The 24,777-nt window shown below is 36.1% G+C and overlaps 1 protein-coding gene and 1 non-coding gene across 11 annotated transcripts in view; one reads left to right on the top strand and one right to left on the bottom strand.

Annotated features, from left to right (window-relative positions):
* ARFIP1 (ARF interacting protein 1) overlaps positions 1-24,434 on the top strand; it is a 127,781-nt gene extending 103,347 nt beyond the window's left edge. For all 10 annotated transcript variants that reach the window (XM_087437527.1, XM_087437531.1, XM_087437526.1 and 7 more), the window contains one exon: positions 22,570-24,434. In XM_087437527.1, the coding sequence (XP_087293653.1) occupies positions 22,570-22,725 (156 nt within the window). In that variant the 3' untranslated portion in view covers positions 22,726-24,434. The remainder of the gene's footprint in view (positions 1-22,569) is intronic.
* Positions 15,582-15,690, bottom strand: LOC147915816 (U6 spliceosomal RNA). The gene has a single exon (XR_015553856.1). It is a non-coding gene; the product is annotated as a U6 spliceosomal RNA (small nuclear RNA).
* Positions 24,435-24,777: the final 343 nt, after the last annotated feature.

The raw sequence follows: 24,777 nt of genomic DNA, 5'->3' as shown, positions 1-24,777 counted from the left end.
TAAATGATAGGTCTAAAATGTGGAGCACAGATTTTAGTAGAACCTAAGAATGAATATAGTAGTTTAGACAAGAGATGATGGAAACTTGGATTAGGATTAGTGGTAGTGGAAATGAAGTGAACTGAAGGTGTCAAGAGATAATTAAAAAGTAAAACAGAAATACATGTAAAATACTAAGAGCAGATTGATGTATGATTGGCACCTTTGACATTTTATTTCTTTATTCAGCAAACATTCACCGATTGCTTTTTATGTGCCTGTCACTGGGTTAGGTAGTAGAAATATAATGGCCTTGCCATCACAGAGCTTATAGTCAAGTAAGAGAAATAGGCATTAACCAAATAATTACATAAATGTAAGCTATGGTAAGTGTTGTGAAGGGAAAATAGAGGGGTCATGTGAGTATACAAAGAGGACTTAGCTTGGTGTGGGGGATTGTGGAGGGCTAGCTAGAGGAAGTGACATTGGGGCTGAGATCCAAATGGGTAGAAAGAAGTTAACTAAAGGTGTTTGGAGAAAGGGAATCTTAAATAGAAGGAATAGAATATGCAGAAGCCAACTGAAGGTCAGTGAGGCCAGAGCATAATGAGGACAGGGGAGAGTAGCTCTGGATGAAGCTCGACAGGTAGGTAGGTAGGGGCCTACACAAGGATGAAATGACTTAGGTACAAGGTTACTCATTGCAGCATCACTTGTAGTGTCTAAAGATGAGATACAACCCACCAGTTCAGCAGTAAAGGACTAGTTGAATAAACTGTGGTTCATTTATACAATGGAATACTTTGTAGCTATTTAAAAAAAAGAAGAATAGGGATGCTATTGATAGAAAAATCCTCAGAACATAACTATTAAATGAGAAGAACAAGGTGCAACACACTCACTATGGTTCAATACCTTTTGTGTAAGAAATGAAGGAAATAAGAATGTATAATCCTATTTTCTTGTGCTTGCATAATGAAAAACCGGAAGAATTAACTAATTAAAATTGGTTACCTATAAGGGAAACAGAGTAGTCGGAGACAGGAGTGAAAATGAGACTTCTCATTGTATACTGTTTATATCCTTTCAATTTTGATCCTACCTATTCAAAGAATAAGATTTAATTTTAAAAAGAAAGGAAAATAAGTATAGCTAGAAAATGTTTTTTAAATAGTGTGCCTTATCTTTTTTCAAAATGAGACAATTATATTTCTATTTTTCAAATACAGTCTAATATACGTATTCATATAGCCTATAATTTTCCTCTTAGCTTAAAATCAAATAATCAATTTCATGTTGGAGAGAGTAGAAAAACAGTTAACTTGCTAGGATGTGAGTTCCATACATCATTCTTAAGTGACAGATTAGAAATGGTGTGATATAGTACCTTTCATTTATATCAGAAAATATTTTCATGTGTAGTACCATATTTGCTGCTGTTAGTGCTTTGGCTTCCAGATCCCTTTAAAAATTTTTCTAAACCCACATGGAGGAGGAAAAATTTACCTGTGGTTTGCATTGCCTCCTTTCTCTCTTTAGAAAAGAGGCAGAAACTATCTTTATATAAACCATACAACCAAAAAGAATTGTGAGTTGTGGGTTGATTTTGAAATTAGCATCGTCCAAGCCATTCCAAGCCATACCTATCCAGAGTCAGTCGGTAACATGCAATCAACTGGTGAATACAGGAGAGAGAGCGCATCTGGCTAACCAATTCATATAGTTTGTCTGTCAGTCACGCTATTTCCAGCAAGCAATTTTTGTGAAGCAGAGGTGTTTTGTACACAAGATTTCAAAGGCTTCTAGGAGGGATAGCTTCATAATCATGAATTGCTGTTTTTGTCAATTTGACTTGGTTTTTTTTTTTTTTTTTTTTTTGGCAATTATAAGGTGCTTATGTTTTTTTTTTTTTTTTTTTTTTTTTTTTTTTAAAGATTTTTATTTATTTTATTTTTTCCCCCCAAAGCCCCAGTAGATAGTTGTATGTCATAGCTGCACATCCTTCTAGTTGCTGTATGTGGGACTCGGCCTCAGGATGGACGGAGAAGTGGTGCCTCAATGCGCACCCGGGATCCGAACCCGGGCCACCAGCATTGCAGCGCGCGCACTTAACCACCAAGCCACAGGGCCGGCCCAGGTGCTTATGTTTTTTGACTCTTTGGTCAGAAGTGATCAACTCATGTGCAGGGCAGGATGTTTGGGTTTCATTTTTCTGTTGTGTATTTTAGAAAGGAGGGGATTGTTTGGTCTTTTCACTTGGAGTGAATAGGATTCACTTATAAAAATTTGCTCCTCAACCATTACTGCTGCAATGTATCTGTTCTATAAAATGGTTGATACCTCAGATCCACATTTCACTTTATTCTGCCAACTTTGGGTATCACTGAAGTCAGTTAACCAGGTTTTGTGATAAAGGTGAGTTTTTAAGTGATCAATGTAAGATTTGAACAGATCACTAATAATCTGCACTGGTTTTGGTGGCAGCATTACTGCACTTTTTTTTATTAGTTCTTGGTAGTTACAATCTCTTTGATTTACTTAAAAGTAAAACTTTTAATTAGTATTTCTGAGTAAAATCTCAGATGTTAGCAGTGTTTAAGAATTTGACTTTGCATTGGTTTTTTTATCCTTTCCTTGATGTCCTCTCAGTAATGACTTAGCACTTTTGTTGATCATATATATATTCCTTCTATGACTCATCTCTACACTTTGTTAGATTAAAAAATCATTTGATAACTAGGTTTTTTCTTTATTCCTCTTAAACCCTATAACATTTTGTTTTGCTATCCTTAGTTTCTTCCTTTAAATTTTCAAAAGATGCTTTTTTTTTTCAGTAAGTTTTTTAAGGTGCTTGTTTTGGGCTATTAATAATGCCTAATCCTAAAGAAATATTGTATAAAGGTACTATGACAAACTGTCTGCTGACAAGCAATTTACAGTCTAACGGAGGCCATTTAGTAAAAATCTGTTATATACAAAATGCTGAGTTAAGCATGAGAAAGAAGGAATACAGAATTTGATGAAGAAAAACATTAGTGTGGGCTAGAAGTACCTGCTAGGCTAGGTGATAGTATGACTTGAGCAGGAACACACAAGAATGAGTAACATGAGCATTGGTGGGAAAGGTCAGAAAAAAAATTCTTGAAGAAACCCTGGATCATATGCTTAAATGATTTGTAAACTTTTGTTTTCTATTCTATTCTTAAAGCAGAGCATAGTATTACTGCTTACGGATTTTTTTTTAAGAGGAATAATGCTTTTATCATACTTTGATTAAGTTTTTCCATTGTTTATAAAATATTTGTTAGGTGCATAGGATCAGAATTTTGTAAGTTGGATAAGAGATTGGGTTCTTAATCTTAAAAAAAAGTTTTCTAAGATATAATACAGAACCATACTTATGAAGGAAAACTATTTTGTGAATGTAAACAGGAGTGTGAATGGGCCATTAGTTTAACTATAAGTTCTTGTTGCCAGACGTTCAAAGGCCGTTGAGAACAGGGTCACCTAATTGATGAAGGGAAATACCCAGTTCCGTAACTACTCTTCTGTACCTAAATTAATTTTGAACTAGGAGCTCAGATGCTAACTTGAATGATTTATGCTACTTTAACATTTCCTCTAGCAACTTGAAAGTTTCTTTCTTTCTTCCTCTATGTATTACCATAGTGCCCAGGGCTTTCTCCAATTTAAAACACATATCATGCTGTGCTGTGAATGCCTGCTAGTCTATTTCTTCCTCTGGAGGTAAGCTCCATGGAGGCATCTATAGAGCATTCCCTTCTTATAGTAAGTGAATTGATGGACCCTGATCTTTTGAGTACTCTGTAAATGGAAGAAGCTCTCTATAAGTATTTTGTATAATATCTAGATGTATATCTAGCTAAACTGTGATCTAGTGTACAGATGATGATGGTGAGATTCAGAGAAGTTGAGTCTCACAGCCAGACCAGGATTCAAATCTAGATCTGTTTGACTCCACAGCCCTGTTTTTAGTTAAGTATGATGCTATGATGCTGCTCCAAGTGAGGTTCTTAAAATAGCAGAGGGAGAAGATGGGAGATAACCTTGGAAAACAGAAACCGTATTCGTCACATCTAAACCTGGAGCTCTTGGAAGGAAGGGAGGAAGAGGAGTGAGCTAACACTGTCAGCCATACAACAGAAGGAAATAGATATTTTTGCTAAGGGGGAGAAAACCTCTGCACTGAGAATTTTAATGTACTGTTGGATAAAGAATTACAAGACATTCCCACAGTTCTGTGACCTACCATTATCAGACTTGACAAGTTCTGTTTCCTCAGGTATCTTCTTTTTAAAACAGGACTGCCCTTTTTTCCCTCATAGGATGTTTTTTTTTTAAACCTGCTTGTCAGTGATTTGTTGAAACCTATCCCAATGCGTCAGAAAAATGAAATCTATTCTTTTACCTCCACTTGTAGTTCATATTTGTCTTTCCTTCTCTCACTCCCTTCCCAATGCCCACACCCATATTTTTGATAGTGCTTCTCTTTCTCAACTGGTAGTTGCTTTGACATGACAGGCATTTCTGAAGCTATTACAAAGTAATAAGATACTTCACAAACCTAATAAAAGGCCAAGAAAGGTATACTTTGCTGCTTGTTACTCTTCTAGTCTCTTACTTAATGGAAAAAGATCAATGATGGGCAGAGAAAGCATATAATTATACATTTTTAAATAGTTGAGAGTAAAGAAAGGAGTTAATATTTTACATATTAGTGGTTGGAGACTTCTTACTAAAGAATGATTTTGTTCCAGCTTTTCCTCACGTGTTTAAGCCAAGCTACTGCCCCAATATTGTCGTACACTTTATACAGACCCCTATTTTATAGAATTGTTGGGAGAGCCAATAATTACTTTGAAGAACTTAACAATTGTAAATATATTGAAACTAATAACTTTTATTTTAACTAGAAATTGCCTCTTTTTTTTTAATCACCTCTGATAAGAAGGTATGTAATCTAAATTTGATTTGGAAAGAAGTTCATTTGGTAGAAATAAAGTGTCTTTTTATGGTTTTGATGCCTACAAAGTAATACTTATAAGTTTTTTCAGTCAGTAACTTTGTAAATGGAATTTATCTTCTATTGATACATGCTGTGTAGGCAGGAGAAAATTTTCAGGGTAATCCACTTGGCATCATTTATCAGTCCTGCTCTTAAATTTCTCTTATGCATTTTCCATTTAAAAGCCCAGCTTGTCTCTGCCTTACTCATCAGTGTTGAAGTTTGTTTTGCCGTTTAACAATTAAAGTATTGTATGGTATATTTTAGGTCATTCACCAGATGTTGCTATAGTGGTTTTGCTTATGTCTGGTCTGATCTGGGTTGCTCATTGTTTGGCACATCTTTATGAAAGTTCTTTGTAATTGAGTTCACAATGATTTAGTGTATTTCTAAATTACTGTAATTGTTTCTGATGTTAGGTTTTGAAAATTTGTCAAATTTGTCATCATCCATTTCTGCCTGGAATTGTTACCTCTATCTCCTTTTGCTCCTATTTTAAATCTCTGCTTTTCTGTTGTATTTTATTTATCCTATAATCACTTTAAATCTTTTCTAAGTTAGGACACACATAAAAAAATACTTCAATATAGATTTTTTCCTGCTGTGTAATTATGGAAAGATTATATGAAAGATTAATATCGCATTATTCTTCATAATTTTAGAAGGAATTAACTTTTATTTCTTTCATCTGCTCCAACCCTTGTGTTAGATCCTTGTCCTGAGGATGTTTAAATGCAACTTCAGGGCCAGAGACAAAGTTAGCAAGGAGGTTAAAGTATATCTTTTCTACATTTCTACCCTTCCTTTAAGGGCTCTGCCATATCTTTTTTTGTTTGTTTCAAACTTGATTTAAAAGCTTTACAAAATGTTTATTGCTTTATAAATAGAGGCAGGTTAAAATAGGTCAAAAGAACGTGGACCCATCTTGGAATAAGATATTCCTGAGTTCCCAAAATCCCAGCTCCTGCTTTCTAGCTATCTAAACTTAGGCACATTACTTAACTTTCTGATTCTGTTTTTTTAAACTGTAACATGGAGAGAATAACAGACTGTACAGAGTAGATATAAGGGTAACATATTATCTGTCACACAGAAAGTACCTCACAAAATCTACTGTCACCCACCATATCAAAGAATAGTCTACCAAAACACTTGGCTGTTTCTCTGATTCTGTACGCTCATCAATTCTCATGATCTAATAGCATAAGTGTAGAAGTAAATTGAAAAAGAATAATGACCCTAAAATATTTCCTCAAACATTTTGGCTTTTTGCTTCTCCTCCTAAAAGTAGAGTTTGACCTTTCCCCCACCTTTCTTCATCTCTCTCCCTAAGCCAGTTCTGTTTGAGAAACCAGAATCTTTCCTAGATTGACCTTTACAAGGCCAAATAGCCTAGTAAAGTGAACCCGATAAACAAGCCAAATAAATTAAAATAATACTTTTAAGTCTTGTTAAAACTGCTTATATATAGTGACAACAGCACAGTCATTACCAAGATTGCAAAAATTAGTTATCTTTAAAATTGAATTGCAACTGCTTTTCTAATATTGCTTAACTATTCTCTTTAATTGGTGATGATTTATATTTATTTAATAACCAAAACATCCTGAGGATTCTTTGTAGCATATCAGAGTTGCATTGAAGACATTATATGAATACATATTATAGTGCAAATTAGTTAACCAAAAATAGGCAGAAAAGCAAAATATTCTGTTTTAATTCATTTAGTTTAGAAAGTATATTCAATATGAATTGATTTATTAATTTATTTTAATTTCCTTTTATTTTCGATTTAGTAATCATTTGATTGGATAAAAGAGTCAACTTACCATTCTTATTTAAATTTGTATTCTGATTTTGAAGACATACTGCCAAAACTAAAACTTGTACTAGGATAACACATTATCAGTGCTAATAGAAAAATGAAGTAAATTATCTGTTTTGGTATAAGATAGCTTCTGAGATTAAAGTGACAATGAAATTTTATACTTTATTTCCATAATTATAATTGAAAAGCTGTGAATCTCCAAAGGCTCTCACTCTAGCAGGAAACTGCTCTGAAGTGGGTGTATACTTTAAAAGGCTTTACACATCAGCCTTCTCACAATTACTGGGAGAATGTTTTTGTGAAAATAGGTATTGTGTCATTTTGTTGTGAAAATAGGTATTGTGTCATTTTGTTGTGAAAACTAGAATTCAGTCCTAAGAAGCACCCTCTTTGCTTGATTTCCTGTGGATTAAGTTTCACTGGGGGGTGGGGAACCATTTTAAATACAGCTAATGCACTGGGTTTGAGGCTTTGTTAGTAGGCTGCCGTGCCTTGCTCAGCTGCAAGAAGAGATGTCTCTGTGTTCAGTTTGTCAACTGCCTCAGGGGATGGGGAAACTGACTTGTGTTGACATTTGTAGGGTTAGCTAGAAATTGTCTGATGCCTTTCTCACTTTCTTTCTGACTCTCTAACTTTCTAGACTGTTGTAACAGCTCTCTGCAGGTCCAGTACATGAATCAAATCCTGTGCTCTGCTTTTATTGTCTCCTCTAATTCTGAAACATTGGGAATTAAAATTCAAGTCAAAAATTTTATTATGGCCCAAAGAGCAGTAAAGTAATTGGCTAGAACCTACTTCTGAAAATTAGAATTTTGTGTGTGTGTGTGAGGAAGATTAGCCCTGAGCTAATGGCTGTTGCCAATCCTCCTCTTTTTTGTTGAGGAAGATTGGCCCTGGGTTAACATCTGTGCCCATCTTCCTCTGCTTTATATGGGACGCTGCCACAGCATGGCTTGACAAGCTGTGCGTCGGTGCGCGCCCGAGATCTGAACCTGCGAACCCCAGGCCACTGAAATGGAGTGTCAGAACTTAACCGCTACGCCACCGGGCTGGCCCCTCTGAAAATTAGAATTTTATGCTGAAAATATAGGCACCCCTTAGCTGCTCGGTAATTCCAGGAGCCAAGGATTGTCCAAAATAAGAAAACAAGAAAGGCCAAATAGTACTAGTAGAGCAGGGTGGAAACTACCTTGTGCCCCAGGTAGGTTACCACTGTGAAAGCTTTAAAAAAATACAGTACCTGTAGATAGGAAGAGTGTTTAATTAATGGGGTGGTTCATAAACTGATACACATAAACTTCCAGTTGAATTTAATAAATCTCTAAAAGAGGAGCCAGTTTCTGTCCTTAAAAATAAATAGAAATAATTTTTTTTTATTGAAAGACAGCCTTTCAGAAGAAGGGCTTTATGAGAGCCATTTGAGTTTCCAAATATATCTATACTTCTACTTAGAAAGCAATTACTTTTCCCAGAAAATTTTAGTAGAAAGGAACCATAAAAATTATCTTAATCTCAATTTCTTCGTTATGCAAGTGAGAAGAGAGTTCACATAGTAAACCCAGGACAGAAATAGGAATTGAGCCTGATTTTCCGGAATCTTTTATTCTATTTCAACTATATTAGCTTCCATCTACAGTTAACAAGAGTCTCTACAGGCAAAGAAAAAGATTATCTACTTAATGGCACAAAAAGTAGAAAATTAATAAATGGTTTATTTGTGGTAAATTTGCTTTGTTCCTAATCTGGAAAAGGCCACTTTAGAGAAGGAAATTTTACTTAAGTGTGCTTTGCAAAAATTCAAAATACATCACATATCAGTTCGTGAGGTTTGTGACATCCTATTTTAGGGACAGATATGAGTTTTCCTTGAATTCTCTGAGGTCTGTTACTTCAAATTCACAAAACAAGGTGAATGTCTTGGTTATAAATAGAATTGATCTATGGCTTTAGAGAGAATTAGAATCTGGAAAGATCATTTGAAACTTTCTAATTTAGTTTCATTTTTAGATCTATTAACTCATTTATAGTCTATTTTTGATACTGTATCTGAAATGAGTCATAAAGCGTCATTATTTTCCTATTTTTTCTTCTGTCTTTTTAAAAAATAACATTTGGTGTATATACAAAATAATATGTAATTCATATGTAAGTTATAAAGCATAATAATATAATGAACATCTGTGACCCTACCACCCAACCCAAGAACTAGAACATTACCAGTAATTTGTTTCTATCTTCATGTTCCCTCCCTAACCCATCCCCTTACCACCCCCATACCTTACATTTTATTTATTCATTCTACTGTTAAACGACATTTGCATTGTTTCTGTGTGTCTGCTATAAATGTTCCTGACCATGCCTCATGGGGCATTGTGAATGTTCAACTTTAAGATAAAGCCAAATTGTTTTCCAATGTAGATGAACCAATTTACACTCCCACCAGCAGTGTATACAAGTTCCCTTTGATCCACATTCTCTCCAAACGAAGTGAGTAAAATGGTATTTTTGTGTGTGTTCTTCATTTTTATTTCCCTCATTATTTATTGACCATATGTGTTTCTTCTGGTAAAAAATACCAATTCATGCCTTTGTTCATACTTCTACTGTATTGTCTGTTTTTTTCTTATTGGTTTGTAGGAGTTCTTCATATATTTTTTACTAATCCTTTTTTGGTTATGTGTTACAGCTATCTTCTACCATTAGCGGCTTGTGATTTTACCCTCTTTACAAGGGCTTTTGACAAACCAAAGTTCTTAAAGTAGTTTAAATTATCAATCTTTTCTTTTGTTAGTACCTTTTCTCACCTATTTAGGAAATTCTTTCAGACCCAAGGTTGTAAGATTTTTGGCTATATTTTCTTCTAAAAGTTTTAGATTTTTTTTACTTTTCACAGTTCCAAATCCACCTGAAGTTGGTTTTTTTATGTTACGAGTTAGGAATTCCTCTCAGGTGGATAACCATTTTTCCTAGCACCATTGTTTTCCCCCACAGCTTTATTGAGGTATAATTGACATGCAGTAACTGCACATATTTAAGGTGTACCATTTGACATGTTTTGATATATGCAGACACCTGTGAAAACATCACCAAAACAAAATAGTATGTTCATCATCCCCAGAAGTTTCCAAGCCCCTTAGTAATCCAAACCCTCAGGACCAGGCAACCACTGATTTGTTTTCTGTTACTATAGATTAGTTTAAATGTTCTAAATTTTAAATAAATGAAATCAAACCGTTTATACTCTTTGTTTTCTGGTTTCTTTCACTGACCATAATGTTTTTGCGATTCATCCATGCTGCGTGTATCAGTTATTCATTTCTTTTTATTGCTGAGTGGTATTCCGTTGTATAGAAATACCACAATTATCTGTTTGCCTGTTAATAGACATTTGGGTTGTTTCAAGTTATTGAAAGCTATTATAAGTAAAGCTACAATGAATATTCACATACAAGTCTTTGTGTGGATGTACACCTTCATTCCTCTCAGGTCAATACCTAGGAGTAGAAAAGCTAGGTTGTATGTATATATACATATGGGAATAGTAGGTACTTGTCTGACTTTTTAAGAAACTGGCAAACTTTTCCAAGATGGTTGTACCATTTTACATTCCCACTAACAGTGTATGAGAGATCCATTTGCTCCCCATCCTCTCCATTAAGTTATGGTTGGTCTTTAATTTTAGCCATTCTAGTGGGTATGTAGTGGCATCTCATTATGGTTTTAATTGGAATGTCCCTAATAACTAAAGATGTTAAGCATCTTTTCATGTGCTTGTTTGCCATCTGTATATTTTTTTTTTTGGTGACATGCCTGTTCAAATCTTTTCTGCATTTTTTTGTTGGGTTGTTTGTCATCTCTTATTCAACTGTAAGAATTCTTTATATATTCTAGCATCAGGTTCTTTGTCTGATACACATTTTGCAAATATTTTCTTCTAACATGCAGCTTTCCTTTTCATTTTTATAACATTGCTTTTTTAAAAGAAAAATATTTTAACTATTAATGTTTTTCTTTTATAATTTATGCTTTGTGTGTACTGTAAAAATTTTTGCCAAACCCAAGATCATTGAGATTTTCTCCTAAGTTTTCTTCTAGAAATTTTATAGCTTTTAGCTCTGACATGTAGGCCTATGATCCATTTGAAGCTAAATTCTGTATATATTGTGAGGTATAAGTGTCAAGGTTCATTTTTCCTGACAATCTTTGGATATCTTTTCTGTCTACCAACTCTCTTGATGAGTTTATCTAGTCATGTGGCTTTGAATATCATCTATATATTGATGTGTATTAACTCCCAATTTATGTTTCCATGCTAGACAGCTATCCTGAACTCTATCCAGTCTCAAAAATACAGTTACCTACTCAGTATTTCCATGTGTATGCCTGAAAAGTATCTCAGACTTGTCCAAAACTGAGCTCTTGATATCCACCTTTCCCCCTGCTCCACACTGCCCCCTCACAGTCTTTGCTATATCAGTAAATGGCAACTTTGTTCTTTCAGTTGTTCGGGTCAGAAGTCTTGACTTCGTCTTTGTTCTCTTTCTCTCACACTCCACATCTTGATCTGTGGGCGTCACCTGCATGTTATGTTGAGAATCCCACCTCTTCTCACTGCTTCCCCTGTTATCTTTCATAACCTTCCCCTTTTTTTTTTGCTGAGGAAGACTGGCCCTGAGCTAACATCTGTTGCCAATCTTCCTCTTTTTTTGCTTGAGGAAGATTAGCCCTTAGCTAAAATCTGTGCCAATCTTCTTCTATTTTGTATGTGGTCACCGCCATAGCATGGCTGACAGGTGGTGTAGGTCCGTGCCTGGGATCTGAACCCGTGAACCTGGGCTGCTGAAGCGGAACATGCTGAACTTTAACTACTACACCATGGGGCCAGCCCCATTTCCCTTTTTTAATAATGAAAAAATGTTAAATACATTCAAAAGAATGTTTAACCTGCAGGGAAAATATAAAGAGTAGCAACAACAAAAAACAGCAGCCATGTTCCCACCACCCAGGTTAAGAAACAAAACTATCAGTACTATTGTAGCCTCCTCTGTGCTTTCCCTTACCTCATCCTCCCTCTTCCCCTCCCTCCATAATCCCTATTCTGAATTTTGCTTATTGTTCCTGTTGGTTTTCTTTATAGTTTTACCACGTATGAATGTGTCATTCAGTTATGCGTGTGTTTGAACCTTATATAAATGGAATCCTACTATGGATGTTCTTCTGCAACTTGCTCTGTTTTGCCCTATCTGATGTTCCTGAGATTCATCCATGTTGATGCATGGAGCTGCAGTTCGTTTATTTTCACTCCTATATAGTATCCCCATTGCATGAAGAGACCGCAGTTTACCCATTCTCCTGTAAATACAAATTTTGATTTGTTTTCTTGTTTTTTTAATGCTAAAAACATTGCTACTATGAACATAGTTGTACATGTCTCATGGAACACACATGCAAGTTTCTCTAGGGCATATTCTTATGAGTTAAATGGCTGTTCCATAGGGTATATATGTCTTATTTTACTAGATAATGCCGAATTGTTTTCAAAAGTAGTTGTACAAATTTATACACCAATCAACAGTATACAAGAGTTCTCATTGTTTTAAGTTTTCCTAATATAGAGGGTATAAAATGGTGTCCCAAGTTAGTTTTGATTTACATTTTCCAGTTTTCTGATGAGGCTGGATATCCTTTCCACTTTAATTGGCCACTGCTGTTTCCTCCTCTGTGAAATGCCCATCCATGTTATTTGCTCTTTTTTTTAAAATTATTTTATTGAGGTCATATTGGCTTATAACATTGTATAAATTTCAGGTGTACATTATTATAGTTCAGTTTCTGTGTAGGCTGCGTTGTGTTCACCACCAATAGTCTAGTTTTTATCTGTCACCGTACATATGTTCCCCTTTCTCCCTTCCCCCCGACCCCCTTCCCTTCTGTTAACCACCAATCTGTTCTCCTTATCTGTGTGTTTGTTTGTTTATCTTCCACAAATGAGTGAAATCATACAGTATTTGTCTTTCTCTGTCTGACTTATTTCACTTAGCATAATACCCTCAAGGTTCATCGATGTTGTCTCAAATGGCACGATTTTGTCTTTTTTTATGGCTGAGTTGTATTCCATTGTTTATATATACTATGTCTTCTTTATCCATTTATCTGTTGATGGGCACTTGGGTTGCTTCCAAGTCTTGGCTATTGTGAATAATGCTGCGATGAACATAGGAGTGCATATATGTTTTTGAATTAGTGTTTTCATGTTCTTTGGATAATACCCAGAAGTGGAATAACTGGATCATATGGTATTTCTACTTTTAACTTTTTGAGAAATCTCCATACTGTTTTCCATAGTGGCTGCACCAGTTTGCATTCCCACCAGCAGTGTATGAAGGTTCCCTTTTCTCCACATCCTCTCCAACACTTGTTTATCTTGTCTTTTTAATGATAGCCATTCTGATGGGTGTGAGGTGATATCTCATTGTGGTTTTGATTTGCATTTCCCTAATAATTAGTGATGTTGAACATCTTTTCACGTGCCTATTGGCCATCTGTATATCTTCTTTGGAAAAATGTGTGTTCATATCCTCTGCCCATTTTTTGATCCAGTTGTTAGATTTTTTTGTTGTTGAGTTGTATGAGTTCTTTATATATGTTAGAAATTAACCCCTTGTTGGACATATGATTTGCAAATATTTTCTCCCAGTGGGTGGGTTGTCTTTTCATTTTGTTGATAGTTTCCTTTGCTGTGCAGAAGCTTTTTAGTTTGATGTAGTTCCATTTGTTTATTTTTTCTTTTGTGTCCCTTGCCTGATAAGACATGGTATTCAAAACGATACCTCTAAGACCAGTGTCCAAGAGCATACTTATGTTTTCTTCTAGGAGTTTTATGGTTTCAGGTCTTACATTCAAGTCTTTAATCCATTTTGAGTTAATTTTTCTGTATAGTGTAAGATAGTGGTCTACTTTCATTCTTTTGCACATGGCTGTCCAGTTTTCCCAACAGCATTTATTGAAGAGAGTTTCCTTTCTCCATCGTTATGTTCTTGGCTCCTTCGTCAAAGATTAGCTGTCCACAGATGAGTGGTTTTATTTCTGGGCTCTGAGTTCTGTTCCATTGATCTGTGTGTCTCTTTTTGTGCCAGTACCGTGCTGTTTTGATTACTATAGCTTTGTAGTATATTTTGAATTCAGGGAGTGTGATACCTCCAACTCTCTTCTTTTTTCTCAGGATTGCTTTGGCTGTTCAGGGTCTTCTGTTGTTCCATATAAACTTTAGGATTCTTCTATTTTGGTGAAGAATGTCATTGGCATTCTGATTGGGATTGCATTGAATCTGTAGATTGCTTTAGGTAATATGGACTTTTTAACTATGTTTATTCTTCCAATCCATGAGCATGGAATATCTTTCCATTTCTTTATGTCTTCTTCGATTTCTTTCACTAATGTCTTATAGCTTTCAGTGTATAGGTCTTTCTCCTCCTTGGTTAAATTTATCCCTAGATATTTTATTCTTTTTTGGTGATTGTAAATGGGATTGTATTCTTGATTTTTCCTTTTGCTAGCTTGTTATTAGTGTATAGAAATGCAGTTGATTTTTGTATGTTGATTTTGTACCCTGCAACTTTACTGTGTGGGTTAATTATTTCTGATAGTTTTTTGGTGGACTCTTTATGGTTTTCTGTATATAGAATCATGTCATCTGCAAATGGTGACAGTTTTACTTCTTTCTTTCCAATTTGGATCCCTTTTTTCTTTTTCTTGCGTAATTGCTCTGGCTAAAACTTCCAATACTGTGTTGAACAAGAGTGGTGAAAGTGGGCATCCTTGTCTTGTTCCTGTTCTCAGAGGAATGGCTTTCAGTTTTTCACCATTGAATATGATGTTGGCTGTGGGTTTGTCATATATGGCCTTTATTATGTTGAGGTACTTTCCTTCTATGCCTGTTTTATTTACAGTTTTTATCATAATGGATGTTGGATCTTGTCAAATGCTTTCTCTGCGTCTGTTGAGATGATCATATGATTTTTATGGCTCATTTTGTTAATGTGGTGTATCACATTGATTGATTTGCAGATGTTGAACCATCCCCTGCATCTCTGGAATAAATCCCACTTGTTGATGATGTATGATCCTTTTAATGTGTTGTCGTATTCAGTTTGCTAATATTTTGTTGAGGATTTTTGCATGTATGTTCATCAGCGATATTGGCCTGTAATTTTCCTTTTTTGTGTTGTCCACATCTGGTTTTAGTATCAGGGTAAGCTGGCCTCTTCAGTTTTTCAGAAGAGTTTGAGAAGGATAGATATTAAATCTTTGAATGTTTAGTGGAATTCTTCAGAGAAGCCTTCTGGTCCTGGACTTTTGTTTTTTGGGAGGTTTTTGAGTACTGTTTCAATCTCTTTACTTGTGATCAGTCTATTCAGATTCTCTATTTCTTCTTGATTCAGTTTTGGGAGGTTTTATGATTCTAAGAATTTATGCATTTCTTCTAGGTTATCCAATTTGTTGGTGTATAGCTTTTCATAGTATTGTCTTACGATCCTTTGTATTTCCATGGTGTTCATTGTAATTTCTCCTCTTTCATTTCTGATTTTATTTATTTGAGTCTTCTCTGTTTTTATTTTAGTGAGTCTGGCTAAAGGGTTGTCAATTATGTTTATCTTCTCAAAGAACCAGATCTTAGTTTCATTGATCCTATTGTGTTTAGTCTCTGTTTCATCTATTTCTGCTCTGATTTTTATTATTTCCTTCCTTAAAAATATGGAACGCTTCACGAATTTGCATGTCATCCTTGCACAGGGGCCATGCTTATCTCCTCTGTATCATTCTAGTTTTTTAGTATATATGCTGCAGAAGCAAGCACTTATTTGCTTTTTTTTTTGGTGAGAAAGATTAGCCCTGAACTAACATCTGTTGCCAATCCTCCTCTTTTTGCTGAGGAAGATTGGCCCTGAGCTAACATCTGTGCCCATCTTCTTCTACTTTGTATATGAGACACCGCCACAGCATGGCTTGATGAGCGGTGTGTAGGTCCACGCCCAGGATCCGAACCTGTGAACCCCAGGCCACCGAAGCGGAGTGTGGGAAGCCAACCACTACGCCACTGGGCCAGCCCCTGTTTGCTCTTTTTAATTGAGTTGTTTTTGGTTTGTGGGAGTTCTTCACATTTTCTAGAAACATATCCTTTGTCAGTACGTGTATTGCAGATACCTTCCCCAGTTTCTAACTTGTCTTTTCTTTTCACTATCTTTGGATGAATAGAAATTCTGAATTTTAATGTAATTTAATTTACCAGTCTTTTCCTTTATAATTTATGATTTTTTGGCTTTAAGAAGTTCTTTCATATCTAAAGTCATCTGGGAACTTTTCCATCCTTTTTCAAAACATGTTGCCCTCAGAGTTCTCCTTTAGCAATCCCTGACAGCCTGTTCTCCAGAAGAGATCTGAAACTCAGTCACACTGGCAGAGGTGACTGAAAACATCTCAATTTTAGAAAACATTTTTATGTAAATGGGAATCAAATGAGAGATAGCCTGTAATGTTTTATTTTATTTTACTTATTTTTTGCTAGTTATAAATTTAATTGACCAATGTCTTACAGGAAAGAGATTTGGTCCTGAAATCAAACTTTACCCATGTGTGGTGAACCCTGCTTATAACCTTAATTAGAATAATTTGACCTTACTACAGTCATGTGCTGCATAACAACACTTGGGTCAATGACAGGCTGCATATACAATGGTGATCCTATAAGTTTAGCACCATATATCCTAGGTGTGTAGTAGGCTATACCATCGTGGTTTGTCTAAGTACACTCAATGATGTTCACACAATGACTGAAATGCCTAACAATGTATTTCTCAAAACATATTCCCGTCCTTAATTGACACGCAACTGTAGATATTTATGCAAATCAGTTTATCATTTTAGAGCTTGTTTGAAAAGTGATTGCAATGTAAAACTTTTCTGTCTAGACATAGAAAGTCAATATGAATTAGTAAAAGTCTATTTTATGTTGGGCAACAGAATTATACTCAGAGACTGAGACTGTCTTTGCCAGTAGTTTAACACAGGTTCACTGGAGGAATTAAAATGATTTCACAAGCCAGTAGCATACAAAATAATGTCTCTTAATAAGCCAATAAAGAAATTTGATGTTAGTGCCATCAGGTCAATGCCAACTCCTAGCGACTCTGCGTACAGCAGAGTGGAACTCTGCCGAGCCTTTTGTGCTATCCTCTCACCTTCTGGCGCTGTGTCAGACAACACTCCACTGCTATTCATAGGGTTTTCCTGGCCAATTTTTTCGGAAGTGAGTGGCCGGGTCCTTCTTCCTAGTCTGTCTGAGACTGGAAGCTTTGCTGAAACCTGTCCACTATTGGTGACCCTGCTGGTGTTTGAAATACCAATGGCATAGCTTTCAGCATCACAGCTACACACAACTGCCACAATATGACAACCGACAGAAGGGTGGTGTGGTTCTCTGACCAGAAACCAGGCGCCTGCGTGACAGCATGAAATCTTAACCACTAGACCACCAGGCCTGGCTAATAAAGAAATAACATACTCCAAAACAATGATAGATTAATCACACTATTGCTCCAAGCAAGGGGAGATGAAAAGAGTACAGTCCCAATTTAGTTCAAGGTGTACCTTTGTATGAATTGGTACTCGGGAGAGACAGCTTAGCCAACCGAGAGCTGCCAGTGCAAAACGTAAGTACTTTGTTGCTAGAGCACGAGGTTAGGGAACGACTGGCGCCAGTGTTATGAGCAAGCTAATCTTTGAGGGGCCACTGCATGGCTTCCGAGACTGCCAGTAAAAGAGTTGCCTTTATCATGGCAGGAGCTGAATGCCCCAAAGTCTTCAGAGTTGTTTAGGTAAGCAAAGAGTTGCTGTGCCCAGACCAAAAACTCTCGAATAGTCCTCACAAACTTTCAGTATTTATAGTCTAAATGTCCCCTTGCCAAAGTTGCTTCTCCACATGTTCTTACTGATAAGCCCCCAGCAGTGTTCATCTAGCAGAGCTACTGAGTGTTTATCAATGACAACAGATGAGATGGTGACATCCTGACACAGTTGACATCATTCTTGTATCAAAAACAACTTCATTTGAGCCATAAACAAGTGGAAAAAAACATATTCACGTAAGTCATAAACAAGTGGATTTGAAATCATGTTAAACCAATACACAACACAACAAAGTCTGTATTAAGAATGTTTTAAACAAACTTTACGTGTAATACTGTTAACTTGAATGGTGCTAACCAATTAATAATCTGGAAGAAATTAAGTACCTCTGTGGTGTTTGAAAAATGTGTTCATTTTAGAAGCACAGAATCATGAGGTTGTAAAGGGACGCTTAAAGGTTCTTCTGAGGTGATCTGTCAAGCAGAGGAATTCCTTCTGTAGCATCCCTGGCTCTTTTCTGCCCTTAGATTGAAGGCCGTGCATGTCAAGGCAGTCAGTGTTAATAAGCCAACTGTGCCGCTGCAATCTTTTCAACAAAATTTATTTGCTTAGCACACACCTTTTTTTCATTGTGCTAAGATAAACTTCACATCAATGTCTATCTTTGAAAAGGAAAAAACTATCTGTGTTTCTTCTTTCACACTCACAACACTTCTCAAACACTTCTGACACCAGCTGTGTATTTTTTCCCACACGGACCAATTCTCTCATTCTCCAGACACCAGCTGGGTGTCCTGCAATTCAATTCAGTTCTGACACTGTTCAGACACCAATCGAAAATCCAGCTTGTCACCTGTGCTTCTGACCAACTGGCTATAAATTGAAGGTTCCCACAACCCCTCCTCAGGTTCAATTATTTGCTAGAGCTGCTCACAGAATTCAAGAAAACAGTTTACTTACTAGATCACTAGTTTATTACAAAGATTATTAAAGGATACAAATGAACAGACAAATGAAGAGGCGCTGGAATGGTCCTGAGCACAAGAGCTTGTGTCACACAAGTTTGGAGTGCACCACCCTCCTGGCGTGTGGATAGGTTCACCAACACAGAGGCTCTCCAAACCCCATACGTTAGAGATTTTTATGGAGGCCTCATTATGCAGTCATGATTGATTAAATCATTGTCCATTGGTGATTAGTTCAATCTGTTGCCCCCTCTCACCTCCCTGGATGTGGGGGTGAAAATTCCCACCCTCCAATTACTATTTAGTTCCCCTGGCAACCAACCCCCACCCTGTAGTTATCTAGGGGCTTTCCAGAAATCTCCTCATTAACATAATTCAGGTGTGGTTAAAAAGGATTTGTTATGAAAAACAGAAGACACTCTTTTCACCTTTATAGCTCTGAGCTATTTCAGGAACAGAACAAGAGACCAAATATTATAACAAAAGATGCTTCCATGGCTCTTATCACTTAGGAAATTACCAGGGTTTTAGGAGCTTTGTGCTAGGAATGAGGATGAAGACCAAGTGTATATATATATATATATGTGTGTGTGTGTGTGTATATGTGTATATATATTCCTTATTATAAATCAAAATATCACAATCTTACTTTTTACAAGGTCCAAATCAGTAGGTTCTAAATAAATGACATTTATTTAGACAAATGAAGACAAAGAAAAGTCAGTGTCGTTTGAAGATTTGACTGTCAAATAGGTAAACTTAGATTCCACTGAAATTGAATGAGTGCTTATTCTGTGTCAGACAGTGTGCTGGGTAGTATCTCATTTCACTTAACCTTTACAACAACACTACAAATTCAGTTTGGTGATGGCATCCCCGATAAACAGATAAAGACCTTGGCCAGTGAAGTTAGAAGTGACCTGTGCCTGGTGTCACTAAGAAAACTGGGAAGTGGTACAACTAAGATTGGCACTCATGCATGCCAATTCCAAAGCTCTTTCTGGTAATTTCTATCAAGGACCAGTACGAATAACTGGAGATATTTTACTAATGACCTAGATGAATAACAAACACAAATTCAGGGAGGCCATGACCAATACCAAATTATGCCTAATGCAGCTGTTAGGTCTTCCTAGGAAGTTGGAAGTAAAAGTTTTCAAAGATGGTATATTACATTTACTCCAGAACTGGAGTTAGGTCTTGGGGCGGGTTAAGCATTTTTGCCCTTCTTGTTTGAATCTCTGTTCCCTAGCTGCTTTGTCTCTCAATTTCTCTCATGTATCACAACCACCCCTGACTCCTAACCTCCCCAGATACAGGCCTTTCTTCAGTTCCTTGATTTTTCAGCCAGCTTAGCCTTTTCTCTTTCTGAGCCTGTCCTCCCCCTTTGACTTGCCTCCTTTTCACTGTTTTCTAAAACCCTTATTCACTACTAGGAAACTGCAGTCTGTACCTTCTTCATAGATGTTACCAGTTAGCTTTTGCTGCATAACAGAACGCCCAAAACTAAGTGGCCTAGCACAATAGTGATTTATTATTTCCCACAATCGTGTGGGTTGGGTAGGGGGGTTCTCCTGGTTTCACTTTCTGCTGGAAGGCCTGCTGGGCACTGCGCAGCTGGAGTGGCTCGTCCTCTTTCTCTCTGGGCTTTCATCCCAAAGGAGGCTAGACCTGGCTTCCTCACAGGGTGGCGGCAGTAGTCCAAGAGGGCAAGCACTTGCATGATGCCTCATTTTCTAATGTTAATGCCCAAGCTCATTTTCATTGTAGAAGACTCCCCCCAGGGTGTGGATATTGACAGGGGTGATTTTTTGGGGCCATTATTATAAGAGTTCACTATAATGGAATACCTCACTCACCTTCTAGAAACCTACTTTTCCTATAATTATCCTGTTTCCTTAAAAATTGCCCCTAGGTTGAAGCTCGTCATCTTTTGAAATATCCCCCAGATCTCAGAACCAGAGAGCAGGGGAGTTAGAGTTCTCCTGTCCTGGTGTTCATCTCCAGCCTTTCTTGAAAAAAACCTACTCTCCCCACAAGTGCCTTTTTTTTTTAAGTTAACCTGATGTATTTTTTCTACCCATTTGTCATGCTAATCATCATTTTCTGCTGCCCTGTGCCTTACTTATCTTTGTTCTTTTGCATCCGTAGTACGGTTGCCTGCTATACATACTGTTGACTGTTTTGTTGTTGTCCTTGTTGACCCGGCCACAAAGGTTTTCATGTAGAAAGGTTGCAGGCCTTAAATGTCTAACCAGATAAATTCAAGATATACCTCTTTTAGTTTGTACAGACATTTTCTAGTTTTCATTGTTTCATGCTATGTGGTCCTTTTAAACTATATCCCTGCCAGAAACTTTATCTTTGTCAGAGGAAGAGAAAAAATTCCTTTTGTTTTAAACAACTTTTAGGTGAATCAGCAGCGCCAGATGCCCTAAAGGTTTGAGTAGTCAGAGAGTTAACCCAACTTCTTCTCAAGCCTTGAGATATTAATTCCCTGGGTATCAATACTTACTTTATTTCTTACCTCTTTCCTCCCTTTCCCCTTCCCCAAAGAATGTAAGCTCAGGAGGGTAGGGATTTTTTTCTATATCTCCAACACCTAGAACAGTGCCTGGCACATAGGCAATATTTAACTAATATTTGTTGAATGAATAAATGAATGGAATAAAAAGATGTCTAAGATATTTTAAGTAAAAACCAGTTACTGAAAGTGTGCATAGTGCAATCCATTTATGTTTTTTAAATATTGTATATATCCCTAGAAAATTTCTCAAAGGGTACACCATAAAATGTTAACAGTGACTCTCTGAGGTGAGAGGGGAGGGGAATAAGTGCAGACAGTGGATCAGGAGATTTTACTTTATAATCTTGGGCATATGTTATTTTTATAACATTTTAATTTTAAAAAGGATTTTACAAATCAAAAATATCCAATATAAATGTTTGTTATTTCCTTTATAGAGGTAGAGGAATGAAGAAATGGCTAGAGACTATGTGTGTGTATGTTTATGTGTATATAATATAGTGAATACGGATGTCATATCATATATAAAATGTTATAACCAATTTTTGCACTTAGCATCATATATCAGATGTTTTTATATCACTACAAGTTTTTAAAGCTCAGTTTTAATGAATATTGCATCAGATGGGTAAATCAGAGTCTATTTTATACTTTATTGTTGAACATTTGGTAGTTATAAAAAAGACCTCAGGAAGCAACTTTATTCATAAATCTTTGTGATACTTTGCTGATTTGTTTAAGAAAGATTCATAGAGGTAGTGTTAACTTGATTAAAACATTCTCTTGATATCATTAGAAGTAATAAGCAATTGAAAATGACTGAGAGTCATGAGAACTTTGAGTAAATTGGCTTTCTGGGCAACACTTGCTGCCACTGGTTTGATTCTTTGCAGAGAACTGCAGAATTTAAAAGTATATAGCCTTCTCAGTTTTACATGCAGTTTAGCCTTAATGATGTCCATACTTGGTATATAGCATATATCATATAGTAATTATTTATGTATAATTTTGCCTCTTCAATATTTGATTTTGAATATTTAGTTTGAGGGGGATTTAATGATATTTTTAATTAATGCTCTCAATAACATTTGAAAACGATTAACAGAGTATGTGTTTAGCTTCTTAAACTGACCTGTTCCCTTTAGGGAAATTAAAAAGTCATCAAAGGCTCAGTGACCCTGTCAAGCAATGTACAATTTGTGTGTGTCAAATACTTTGTCATTATTAAAACAGCTTTTCCTAAGGAGAGCTTGCTATTTAATTAAGACGTAATAAATCACCTCATATTTCGTTGTCATTGGTGGTAATGCTTGGTCTTGTAACTCTGCCCTGTTCACAGGTTAAAGTATTACACAATCAGCTGGTCCTTTTCCACAATGCCATTGCCGCTTACTTCGCTGGGAATCAGAAGCAGCTTGAACAGACACTTAAACAGTTCCATATCAAATTGAAAACCCCCGGAGTGGATGCCCCATCTTGGCTTGAAGAACAGTAAAATCACACCTGGAAGAAAAAAAAAGAAAGTCACGTTGTTATATTGCTAAACAAACCTAATAAGAATTAAGCAGAGTTGGGGAAAGAGGGAAGGAGTGACAACCGTTATAGTGATTCTTGCACAAACAGCTTTAATTTTTCCCTTTTTCATACTTTAACAATTGAACTGTTAAATTTGGTAGGAAGGTGGGTGGTTTTAATGTAAACATAATTTCTATAATCTGAACATAATAATTTTCCTTTTTGAGAAATCCTTTTGTATTGTGAGGGTTGATGGCTATTTCTGTAGTTTGAAAACATCTAATATAGATTTGCACTGACAAGACAAAAATTCAAGGGTTTTGGTCCTTGAAATGAGGGCCAGTTGTAACTTTTCCAAAGGGAGGTTTACATGATTTGTATCAACATCAGATATTTTATATATGAATATATTAAACATCTTTAAGAGATTCATTTTCATGTATTGTCTTAAAGAAAAAAGAAACTATTTTGCTGAGTAAAATTCTATGGTTTTCCTGCAGCATCCACACAGAGGTGGCAGCTCTAATGAATGACTGATTGGCTTGTGGAGTTGTGGCAAATAACTTTTTAAAAATGAATCTGTACCATTGTAGTTCTGTTTAACCTTTTTTTAAAAAAATGCAGGAATCACACTGTCATTTCTGTGAGGCTTTTGAGCTTATGAATTTGCATCACCGAAAGTCACTGGGCAGTGATGTTAGCAATTTCTTTTGATTCATAATGAAACCTGCTTAAGAGAATTTTTTTTGACAGGTGGACTTGGAAATAGAGATTGTTGATGGTTTCTAGAGTAGAAATCTATGCTCAGAAAGCTAATTTTTGGGTAAATTCCATCTTGACAGAAGTGAATTCCTAGACAGCTTTCATTGACTTCCATATGTAACAATACCAGTTAAGCCTTAAATCACAGATATGTGCCTTCTCAGATACAATAATTCTCATTCAACCAATGTACATAATCCATAAAGATACCCCTTTCAGATAATGTTTGACGTGTCTGTTCCTTCCTTGGAAAGGAGCACTGTGTATAAATGTTGGGTTTCTTTGTATTAGGTTAAACCACATTTAAGGTTTAAGGGGAAATCAACTTTTGAATTTACCGTTTCGTTTTTCTTCATTCCTTTTGCGGAATGAGAAGACAGGAATTTTTTTCATTTGAGTAATGGAAAGGTAATATGGGACAGTGTGGTGCTAACAAGAAGAAAGGGGATTGGAAAGGCCAGTACTGTTTTAGTTGCTCAGCACTGTTGGTTCTGTGTTATGTGATTGGCCTGTCCACTGTGTGGTTCTGTCAGTAATGGAATCCTTTTAAAATATAAGTTCTCTTTATTTTTGTCATAGACATAAATTAATATTTTGAGAGGTATCTCTTCACCTGTTCATTTGTTTTGTGTTGAAATGAAGTACTTAAATTACTGTTATACATGAACTTTGTGGACTGTAAGAGTTGTTATATATGTTCAAATGCCTTTTAGCTGGCTTTTTAATATGCTTGTTTTCAGTGCTTAATTCAATGTAATGTGACTGTAAATCATAAACCTATTTTAAATCATTCCTCCTGTATATTTGTACTCTGAGAGAGCCTTTTATTCTTCCAGCAGAATTACTACTTGTGATAGTTATTTACATTCCCCAGAATGTACCTCTGGTGTGAATTTTGTATTCTTATTAAAAGTGTTTGCTGCAGTACCTTGTTTTTGTGGCTCTTCGTTATTTAAAATAAGAAGCAACTACTTGGAAATTCTGAGGACATTTGATTTGTCTTTTCCAAATTTTAAAAACAATAACGGGCTGGCCCAGTGGCATAGTGATTAAGTTCACATGCTCTGCTTCAGCGGCCCAGGGTTTGTGGGTTCAGATCCCAGATGCAGACCTATGCACCACTCATCAAGCCATGCTGTGGTGGCGTCCCACGTACAAAATAGACGAAGATTGACACAAACGTTAGCTCAGGGACAATCTTCCTCAAGCAAAAAGAGGAAGATTGACAACAGGTGTGAGCTCAAGGTCAATCTTCCTCACCAAAAAAAAA

This window comes from Ceratotherium simum, chromosome 12 (genome assembly GCF_057802395.1).
Source record: "Ceratotherium simum simum isolate JZ-2026a chromosome 12, ASM5780239v1, whole genome shotgun sequence".
NCBI lineage: Eukaryota > Metazoa > Chordata > Mammalia > Perissodactyla > Rhinocerotidae > Ceratotherium > Ceratotherium simum.
The sequence above is the reverse complement of the archived record's forward strand: the minus strand, read 5'-3'. Positions and strand labels throughout refer to the sequence as shown.